Source organism: Lucilia sericata, unplaced genomic scaffold, assembly GCF_015586225.1.
Source record: "Lucilia sericata isolate MDLA Ls3-8-SP2 unplaced genomic scaffold, ASM1558622v1 Contig001010F_arrow, whole genome shotgun sequence".
Classification (NCBI taxonomy): Eukaryota; Metazoa; Arthropoda; class Insecta; order Diptera; family Calliphoridae; genus Lucilia; species Lucilia sericata.
The window spans coordinates 60,827-71,733 of NW_023994992.1; the positions used below are offsets into that span (position 1 = coordinate 60,827).

The 10,907-nt window shown below is 29.0% G+C and overlaps 3 protein-coding genes across 4 annotated transcripts; 2 read left to right on the forward strand and 1 right to left on the reverse strand.

The window, feature by feature from the left end:
- The first annotated feature begins 1,378 nt into the window (after positions 1-1,378).
- Positions 1,379-2,151, forward strand: LOC119609589 (39S ribosomal protein L20, mitochondrial). The gene is made up of 4 exons (XM_037964434.1): positions 1,379-1,584; positions 1,646-1,756; positions 1,819-1,916; positions 1,975-2,151. Exons 1-4 carry the CDS (start codon positions 1,498-1,500, stop codon positions 2,129-2,131), a joined length of 453 nt encoding a protein of 150 aa, XP_037820362.1. The 5' UTR covers positions 1,379-1,497; the 3' UTR covers positions 2,132-2,151.
- A 39-nt stretch (positions 2,152-2,190) lies between these two features.
- Positions 2,191-3,504, reverse strand: LOC119609590 (10 kDa heat shock protein, mitochondrial). The gene is made up of 3 exons (XM_037964435.1): positions 3,274-3,504; positions 2,749-2,913; positions 2,191-2,671 (listed from the first exon to the last, which is right to left on the reverse strand). The coding sequence occupies exons 1-3, from the start codon at positions 3,274-3,276 to the stop codon at positions 2,528-2,530; spliced, it is 312 nt and encodes a 103-aa protein (XP_037820363.1). The 5' UTR covers positions 3,277-3,504; the 3' UTR covers positions 2,191-2,527.
- Positions 3,505-4,435: 931 nt separating this feature from the next.
- Positions 4,436-7,856, forward strand: LOC119609591 (H/ACA ribonucleoprotein complex subunit 2-like protein). 2 transcript variants are annotated; one of them, XM_037964436.1, is made up of 3 exons: positions 4,436-4,543; positions 7,108-7,432; positions 7,498-7,856. In XM_037964436.1, exons 2-3 carry the CDS (start codon positions 7,191-7,193, stop codon positions 7,727-7,729), a joined length of 474 nt encoding a protein of 157 aa, XP_037820364.1. In that variant the 5' UTR covers positions 4,436-4,543; positions 7,108-7,190; the 3' UTR covers positions 7,730-7,856. The 2 variants fall into 2 exon arrangements, with proteins under 2 accessions (XP_037820364.1, XP_037820365.1); XM_037964437.1 differs by lacking the exon at positions 4,436-4,543 and having other exon boundaries at positions 7,061-7,432.
- Positions 7,857-10,907: the final 3,051 nt, after the last annotated feature.

The following is a 10,907-nucleotide window of genomic DNA, read 5'->3' on the forward strand; positions in this document are numbered from 1 at the left end:
AATCTGTGTAAATAATTTTTGACACGCCTCTTTTTTACTCACAAATCTAACTTACTATTATTTATAACAAATAATCTTTCAACAAAAAGAAGGCGTGGCAGTAAGCATTAAATATTTATAGCATAATAAAGCAAAAATTCCGCTCTTTTCAATGGTTAAGAAATCGTCAAAATATCTTGTACTACAAAAGATTTGTTAATAAAAAACCTCAATAGAGTTTTAATCAATTTAAAGCCCTTTATGGCGTTTGGATACTAAAGTTCATATTGCTACAGCTTCTACATTTCTAAAGTTTTTTAAATGAAATTTAGCTTAAAGATTAAATGAGAATTGAACTTGTTGTAAATGAAAAACAAATTTTACTAGATGTTTTACTTTTAAAGTTATACGATTTTTATTATATATCACTTCATACATAGAAATGGGCGTGGCTATGATAATTTATGTTATATACACAAGAAAGTATATATTCCAATCTATCCACAGCAAAAAGAATTTCTTTAAAATATCTTACAGCTTAAAAGTTATTAACAAAAAACCAAAAAACAGTTTTCATAAATTTAACGCCCAACTTTCGTTTTTGAATAGCAAAGTTCAACTCGCTACAGCTTACATATTGCTAAAGCTTTTTAAGTAAAATTTTGCATAAACATAAAATAAGAATTGAACTTTGTGTTTATAGAAAAAAAATTCTGCTAAACACTTCAATTTGAGAGTTATTCCAATTTTAATAATTAAACGCTTTATATATAATAAGGGGCGTGGCATTGGTTGTAAAATTGTAAGCCACGACATAGTCCATATTCCAGACTATCCATCACAAAAAGAATTTCATCAAAATATTAAGAAAATTAAAAGTTATTAACAAAAAACCAAAAATCATATACAAAAATTTACTTGCTGTTCAGTTCTGTTGCCCTAGTATTTCTCGATTGGCTATTTTTGCAACTCAAAATTTATGGCTTTCAGACACTAAACTTTAACTGTAGATAACTTCTATAATTTTAAAGATTTTTTAATGAAATTTGGTACAGAGCTAAATATGGAAATGAAGTTTTAGATTTTGGAAAAAATATATATGCCACGCCCCTTTTTTCCTTGAGATATTTTATTTAAATAATATACACAGTTTTAAGCAATTGTTATAATTGAAGTAATGTAACAATTTATATGTAATTAAAGCTTAAATTCCCCTCTATTATTTGTTGAAATAATTATCTTAATAGCTTTAATAGTTTAAAAGTTATAGGTTAAAAACTTAAATCGTTATTATATCTAATTTTTAAACCTGCGAAAGAACGTTAACTTTTAAGTGCTGCCAAGTTTGAGGTAAATGTTTACTCTAACCATGTGGCAGCTTTAGCAAACAGCTGTTAATGACACCATCTGCTAAAACCGTAAAAACAAGGTTATGTAAAACACAACAAAAGAACTTCAACAGAAATATTACATTTTTTAAAAGAAATTTATATAAAAATTTAATAAAAAACATAAAATATGGTGTCTCCAACTTTGGCCTTGTTTGTAAGATCCCGCGGACCCGATGAATTTTGGCGTAAACGTAAAATTTTCAAACTGGCAGCGGTAAGTTAAGAAAACTTGGTAAATTTTGTAAAAGTTAATGTACATTTGTCTAAATGTTTAGCACTATCGTGGTCGCAGAAGGAATGTTTACTCCATTGCAGTGCGTAATGTACACCGAGCCCTGGTTTATGCCACCAAAGGCAGGAAGTTGAAGAAATTGGATATGGCAGCGGTAATTTATTAAAAATCAACAGTATTTTAGTAACTATTTTAAAATTGCTTTGTTTTTCTTAGCTATGGACCACCAGAGTACAAGCCGGTTGTGAGCAATATGGTGTTACCTTGGATGCCTTCAAAGAGGGCTTAACACGCAGTAATATTTTATTGAATAGGTGAGAATTTGTCAAAAGTTTGTAGGTTCCAAAAATCAAAATTTTTGTTTCTTTGCAGAAAAATCCTATCAGATTTGGCTATTTGGGAGCCCCGTTCTTTTGAGGCTTTAGTTAAACTATCACGCGAAAGAGCTGTAGTACAAACATTGCCCGGCATTAATGAAAGATCTGTTATGAATCAAGTGTATGGCTTAGCCAATTTGCAAATAAAATAATCTGTTAAGTTTCTTGAATATTTTAAGTGTTTTTCTTTTCAATCAATAAACAAACTTGGTTTTTAATAAGGAAATAAAGCGTAAAACCGTTTTATTTATTTTCATTTACATAAAAATACACAAAATTCCAATTTGCTCGAGATTAAAATGGATAACAACTTTCCCTAGCAAATCTAATGGAATTTCTTGTTTTTCTTTATAAATATAAATGGAATTTACAAACTAAATTATAGTGCTAACGGCTCAGCCTTAATAAATTAAAGGCTAAGTTGTATTGATCAAAAAAAAAAAAAATTACATAGAAATTATTTAAAGTTAATAAAAAACGAAATCAGATGATTACAAAAATAATTATGATTAAATTACAACAAATGCTGGTGGTTTGTTCTATAAATTCTATTCAACTTTAGCCAAGATATCAGATTCACGGAACAACAAGTATTCTTTTTTGTCTTCCAATTCAACTTTGGTGCCACCATATTCGGGCAACAAAACGCGGTCACCAGCCTTAACATCCATGGGGATAGTAGCACCAGTTTGCTAAAAAAGATAAAAAACAACGGTAAATAAAAAATTTCTAGAAACTTTGCCCATCAAAATGGGTAAACAAAACTTACAGCATTTCTGGCACCAGGTCCTACAGCCACAACTGTACCGTGCATCATTTTGCCTTGGGCTTTTTCGGGTAAAACAATACCGCCCTTAGTGGTGGTCAAAGTTTCAGCACGTTGTACCAAGATGCGGTCCAACATGGGGATGATTCTCTTAACAGCATTGGAAGCCTTAAAGTTATAACAAGAAATTTCACATTTAGCAAAATTTTTTTATAAATTTCAAATTATTCTTTAAAAACTATTTAAAATTTGTTAAAATACTTAATTTTTCTAACAATTTTCATTTACAAATCTTTAACAAAGTTCTAAAATCAAAAGTTATCACTAAATTTCCAATTGTTTCTATATTACACAACACTTTGTTGACTATAACAGCCGGCCTCGCACATCTTTTACTTTATTATCACTTAAAAAAACACCAAAGACACATCATAGAAACATCGAGAATGTTTTCAAATTTTCTTTAACTTTCAATTATCAAAAAATTAAATGTTTGTAAACATTTTTTTTTATTGAGGAAAAACTCACCATTTCTGTTAAATTTGTTTTAATTAAGGCGAGAAAATTAAATTAATAAAAATTGTGCAAGAAATTTCAAGAATTTTTTGCGTAAATTTGCTTAGTTTTCGCACACGTGCGGTTAAGACAAGTGATTATTTGATAATGAAGTTGAAATGAAAATTTCTGGCAGATTTGTCACTTCTTTGCGATATATACAAAAGCTGTATGATATGAAACAGTATTCATTTTCAATCTGGCAGCTTAATGATTACTCCAGAATTAAAATGCTGCCAAGTTTGTAAAAGCAAAATAAAAACGCTACACTCGAATTTAATTAAAATATCGTTATTATTTAAACAAATTAATGGAATTTAATAAAAATTTTGGATTAAATATAAAAATTAATACAATTTTCTATCAAAAATTGATTTCTAATTGTTTTAAAATGCATTCAACCGAGAAATATAAAGAAAATCCTTAAAAATCAGTAAAATTTTATTTTTATCGATTCTAATTCTTTAAATAGTCCAATCGAGAAAACGGTAAAAATCCAAATCGATCAAAAATTTTTTATAACTTCAAAATTCCATAAAAAAATCAATCTTTATATGAGTCTAATCAAGAAAGTAGTCAAAATCTGTGTTCATTTAAAACAATTTTATTAAACATTGATTTTATTGAATAATATAAAATAGACCAAAAATCTGTGATAACTTTGAAATTTCAATAAAAATCAATTTTAATATGAAAAATCTAAAATAGGCTCTGGTTCCTTAATTATTCGTCTAATTGCGAACAAATTAATTTCTGTCATTTATTCAAAATTCCATCTTAACCCGATTTTTATTTTAGAAAACTTAAATCGACTTTTAATAAATGTTCAGTTGAGAAAATAGTGAAAATCTATAACCACTTCGAAAGTCCATCATTAATATATTTTTTTATGAAAACTCTAAAGAAGTGAAAATTTGATCTGTGTTTACATAAAGATTCAATATTTATAAAAAGAATGAACATTTTAAAGCTTTTGTTAAATTTAAACTCTAAAAAATATAATTAATAATAATTTTTGGAATTATTCAGTTTAAATTCAAACCTATTTTCCATTATTTTTAAATTTATTTCTGTGTTTCTACTTTTACTATTGAAAAAACAACATTGCAGCGATTATTGTTCATCATACTCTACTGGCAACACTGTACTCTGCCTGTCTGTCAATACAACTACCGATTACTTGTTGAGTAACTAATGTCACATACAACAACACTTGTATTTTGAAGTTTCTTTTATAAACTAATACACGTGCAGAGACTTGCGCCGATTCGGCTTAAGCCGACTAAGCCAAGCCGCCGAACAAAATGTCAAAGCCGCCGCCGCCGAAAATTTTTCAGCTTAATACGGCTTGAAAATTTCGCCATATTTTCCACAATTTACAGAATACTTTCGCTAAATTTGTGGAATTTTACAATATAAAATTAATTTGTTTTCATTTAAGCAAGTTTTCTTTTATTTAATAATAAGCCGCTCATTGAAATTTGGCCGGTGTAGAACTTTGCTCGACGTTCGATGTATATGCTTCGCCTCAGATATTTTCGTGTTTTCGCGCCTAATTCGAGTCGCTGCTTTGACTTCAAACCAGCTTCGTTGTCGTCAACGGAGCTACACCTTTTTACATTGCTGGTATGTCATACCGTAAAGGGCTAGGGTATCGAACATGTGTATTTCAAATGGGAAGTGCAGTTGATGTCAATTCTGCCGACTGCGAAAAGAAATTCTGCTAGAATTTTTCGCGCCAAGCTGTTTTCTGCATTTTTTATTTGCCACAAAAAATCTGTTGTTGTGTGTGTGTGCGAAAATCTAAAATGACAGAAATGATATTCTTTAAATAAAAAAATAATTTTTTACTAAAAATTGAAATTAATAAGATTGTATGCTATACTACTATACCGAAAAGAAAGAACGTCTTTCTTTTCAGGAAAGAGGAGGCATCATGATGGTCTCCTGGAAGAATGCCCACAAGAGAGTGGCAATTATATACCTCCCTAGTCACCTAGGCGGGTGGTGGTCGGTCGGCTAGTGGTGACATGGTATATTATACTTATTATTATACCATTGATCTCAGCAGAATCACTACCATACACCCATAATAGAGCGCGATGTCTGTCTGGTGTGCCTTTCAGTGAAGCTCTTGTTGTCTCCAAACACTATGGTGGCCGAATATTTACAAGAAACAATTGTTAAGCCGCCTTTTATACAAATTTATAGCTTTGTAGAGAATGTCTTCACGGACCTAGAGGATATAACCTGGCTAGGTATGTAGATGTTGTTTGGGCAAAATATTGGTACTAACCATTGTGGGCTTTATGTCGACTTTAGGTCCCTTATAGTTGTCACACTATACCAAATAAGCATTCTTGCTGGAATTAAAGTTTAAAACAAGTTTAATTCCAGTCAAACATTCAAATTTCAAGTGTTGAAATACACTTTAATTCAATAGCATTCTCCAGTGAAAACGAAACTTGATAAAAAAGCGAAAATCGAAAATCAAGTCGCTTACGTCCATTTTGCAAAAAGGGCTCGATATATATTATTGATCCAATTCCACATTTAAGTCCCTAATCCGAAAATCACGGTGACGTTCTTATTAATCTAATGATCGGACCACTTCGGAAATTTGCTTTTTTACGACATATGATTTGCCGAATATAACTCTTACTTCTTACTTATTTTAATCATAAATTACTGCTAAAATAGGAATAGTCTTCCTTTAGAGTTGCGAGTTTTCATACATTCTAATAATGTTTTCAAAGTGAAACTTTTGGAATATTTTTCAATCTCTTTGTGATCCCTTTAAATGATGTTGTTCTGGAAGAACTTTAACAACCATGTAAACATTTTGGGTAATAAACTGGGGGATTACCAATGAGGGGAGCGGAACCTCCCATATGAATTAAATACAAAAATTCGTTTATCTGGGAAACTAATATAACTAAATTCTTCAAATTTTGCACGAACAACTTTAATATTCATCTGAACATTTTGGAGAAAAAAGGGCGGACTTTCATCTGGGGGGCTTGGAGCTCCCATATGAATTAAATAGAAAAATTCGTATATCTGAGAAACTATTAGAGCTAGAATCTTCAAATTTTACTGAAGAACATTTAGAGAATAACGGGCGGACTTTCAATGGGGGGCTTGCCACTTCCCATATGAATTAAATACAAAATTTTGTATATCTGGAAACTATTAGATTATTCAAATTTTTCATAGATTAAATTAAAATCTTAATTAACGTTCGGAATAATTGGCGAAATTGCAATAATTTGCGTGGAATCTCCCATATGTAACAAATTGTATATCTGGAAAACCATCGTAGTTAGAATCATCAAAATTGTTAAGTAGGTTTCTTATTTATATAGCACAGCACACTGGGTATAGCTAGTAAATAAACAAATTAAATTATCTTTGTTTTTACGTTATTGATCATTTTCTTAATGCAAAATTTTTTAGAAACTGATTTTCTGCAAGATGTTTTATATGGAAGATAGGGTTAAATATCGGCAGATCCTCGTAAAACTTGGAGAAAGGATTTGTTTTTAATTTTTAAGAATATTTTATTCATCCCTGCATAATTTCTCACACAACTTTTGAGCTTGCTCTGTTTTGTTGTTATAAACAATATATTTGTTTCCAAATTCCCACTTTCTGATCTCTCGGATTCCGTTTTTATTTAAAATCGTTGAAAATTTAAAAACTAAACGTAGTTGAAAACTTAGCCGGCTTACAGTTGATTTTATGCCGCCGCCGACATATTTAGTGTCAGTCGTCACCTTCGTTAATATTTGTCGGCGCAGGGCTCTGTACACGTGTTGTGTTTGCTGCAAGAAAAACGTGAATTACTTGTGAATTTCTATTAATATTTTTTAAAATTTATCAATAAAAAAATGGGCAAAATTAAGAAGGAACCTGTAGATGAAAGTGTTACCGAAGTCGGTAATGTCAGCGTTAAGGAGGAGGATAACTATGATGATAAACTTAAGTATGTAAATGCTGTGGCACAACCCATGGCCAGCAAGAAGATTGCCAAGAAATGCTATAAATTGATCAAAAAGGCCATGAAACATAAAACTTATGTACGCAATGGTCTCAAGGATGTACAAACTAGACTACGTAAAGGAGAAACTGGGTAAGTTGGATGGGGAAACCAGACATTTGCAATATGGAGTTTGCTAACTTTGCTATTTCTTATAGTTTGGTTATCTTTGCTGGCGATGTTACCCCCATTGATGTTATGTGCCACCTGCCTGCCGTTTGTGAGGAAAAGGGCATCTCCTATGTTTATACACCCAGCCGTGCTGATTTGGGTGTCGCTATGGGTGTTAGACGCGGTACCGTTGCTTTATTAATACGTGAAAACGAAGACTATAAAGATTTATATGATGAAGTTAAACAGGAAATTTCCACTTTATACTGTCCCGTTTAAGATAACAAAAAATGTAAAGCCTACAACTCTTTATTTCATTTTAGTTATTAAGCTATTTTTTAAGTCTTAACAAATTTATAGAAAACAAATAAAAAATTACAAGTTTTTTTTGTAACTGAACACTGCACTTCGATCGTTTGTTATTTTGTTTAGTGAAACTCCGTGTTTTTTAGCTTGTCCCTTTGGGATCTTTTTTTATTTTTTATAACTTTTTTTCTGATTTTTTTTTTTCATATATAATTAATTTTTAAAAATTTTTCTTACTAAAATTACTGAAATACATAGATAGATTTTTGTTTTGTTTTAATTACACTGAGTTTTTTTATATAAATATTTTTTGTTTTATTTTTCACTTAATTTTATACAATTTTTAGACTACTTTATGAAAAAAAGAAACGATAAATTGTTCAAAAGAAAGAAGAAAAATTAAATACATTTTTTTTTTAACAAAACAAAAAGTACAGTTACAAACAAAATAATTGGAATTTTCAAGAAGACAGTTCCGAAAAAGACAATTTCAAACAAAAATCGATCTTAAATTGTAGAACGAGTACGTTGGAATTAATACTATATTTCCGGAGACTGTACGTTTTATTAAACCTAAACATATCGTTAAGTAGTTTAAAATAAAAGCGTTAATAACAAATGTCAGCAACACCGATAACTAGGACTGAAGTGTAACGTTCCCACGACAATTGGATCTTCGCTCCGGAACGACACGAGCCGTAATAAAGATTGTTAACCCAGCAACAGCTGTATCAACCGAAAGTTTTTTTCCCCCAGGAAAGAACTATCGGCTACAGTCGAACTGTTAAAACAACTACTGAAGTGGAATGGAAAGGCTGTGAGCTCAGATGAAATCCCTTCCGAAATTAATAGATGACGACAATGTTATACTCTTAGTAAAACGATACAGGTCAGTATACCAAGAATTGGATGGTATCAACTTTTATCGACATTCGGAAGAAAAATATCGCTAGGAAATACAGTGATTATAGGCCAATTGGTCTCAAACAGAACTGTCCGGGTGTACAAAGGGATGATTTTTATGCATCATCGCTTATTAAAAGACATTTGATATGACAAATTAATGGACATCTTATGATCCTATGGAATAGAAAATAATGCGATAGAAAATAATTGGTGCAATTGAAGTCTGGTTACACCAAAATTTGGACGTAAAAAACTTGGGAGATTTTGAGATTTGGCAGGACCATTGAAAATCGGAAAATTGGGAAAATTGAAGGTAGACGCGTGAAAAGGGTAAAAGAGAAACAAGCTGGCTGAAAATAATCAAGATTGGTCTTGATAGTGTAGTCTATAGCTAAGTCATTAGTCTAGTCTATAGTTCAGTATTTAGTCTAGTCTATAGTTCAGTCTTTAGTCTAGTTTACTGTCTAGACTATAGTTTAGTATTTAGTCTAGTCTATAGTTCAGTCTTTAGTCTAGTTTATAGTCTAGTATATAGTCTAGTCTATAGTCTAGTATATAGTCTAGTCTATAGTTTAGTATATAGTCTAGTCTATAGTCTAGTCTATAGTCTAGTCTATAGTCTAGTCTATAGTCTAGTCTATAATCTAGTCTATAATCTAGTCTATAGTCTAGTCTATAGTCTAGTCTATAGTCTAGTGTATAGTCTAGTCTATAGTCTAGTCTATAGTCTAGTCTATAGTCTAGTCTATAGTATAGTCTATATTCTAGTCTATAGTCTAGTCTATAGTATAGTCTTTAGTATAGTTTATAGTCTTGTATATAGTCTAGTCTATAGTCTAGTCTATAGTCTAGTCTATAGTCTAGTCCATAGTCTAGTCTATAGTCTGGACTATAGTCTAGTCCATAGTCTAGTCCATAATATAGTCTATATTCTAGTCTATAGTCTAGTCTATAGTATAGTTTATAGTCTTGTATATAGTCTAGTCTATAGTCTAGTCTATAATCTAGTCTATAGTCTAGTCGAATGGCAATATAGTCTAGTCGAATGGCAATCATCGACATAATTCACTTTCTATTATGCTGAAAAAAATATTTAAAAAATTAAATAAGATCAAAAAAAAAAATATATCATTTTAAAAATGTTTCAATAATTATTCAAAAAATTTTTTAATTTAAATTGAAATTAAAAGTTTTTTTTTATATATATAAATAAAAAATAATATGTGTATTGTTTTTAACTCAATAATTACAATGTTTTTTTTTTGTTTTTGTCACATTTTAATAAATTTTTTTGGGGGTTTTAATTATATATATTTTTTGTTGGTTTTTTATATATATTTTGTTAATTTTACATAAGCTTATATAAATTGTAGTTGATTTTTGTGGGGGGGGGGGGGTTTTTTATTTTACTTTTAGTAAATGACAATAATAATTAAAAATATTTATTTTTTTGTATTAATAATTAATTAATAATATTTTTAAAGAAGTTTTATATTATGTATGTATGTAGGGGGTAATCATAAAAATGTAGGACATAATAATGCTATAGTTTTTGTTTTTATTTTTTTTTTATAATAAAGAAACATAATTTTTGTTTAATATTAATTATTATTTAATTTAAATTTATATAAAAAAGTGTTATATAATTATTTTTTTATTTTTATAAAGTTTAAGTAAGAAAAATTTTTAAAGTAGTTTAAAAATTAAAAACAAAAATTATATATAAAGTTAAGGGAAAACTAATAATATTTAAAAGTAAAAAAAATGAAAACAAAATTATAATTACACTAAGTTTAAGGGGAGTTTTTTTAAGGTTATTTTTTTTTTTTGTTTTTTTATATAAATTGTTTATATTTTAGGAGGGAGTGGGGAGGTTTTTAATTATACAGTGTAGTTTGTTTTTTTAATAGTTTTATTAAAATTTTCTTTTTTATGGGTTTTTTTTTCATAATTTTTTTTTTGCGTTGTTAATTTTAGCTTACAGTTTATAGAGTCCTATATTTAAGTTTTACAATAAAAATCTTATAATATAAATTGTTTATATATATTTTTTTGTTGGTTTTCATTAATGTTTTTGTTGGTTTTTTTTTCATTCATTTAAGTTTAAATTTACAAAGTTTGCAAAAAGTTTATTTTAGTGTTAATTTTTTTGTTTAAATAACATTTTTTTAATTTGTTGTTTATTTTCTTAATTTTTTTTTTTTTTTTTGCTATAAAATATTTTTTTATTATACATTTAATAATT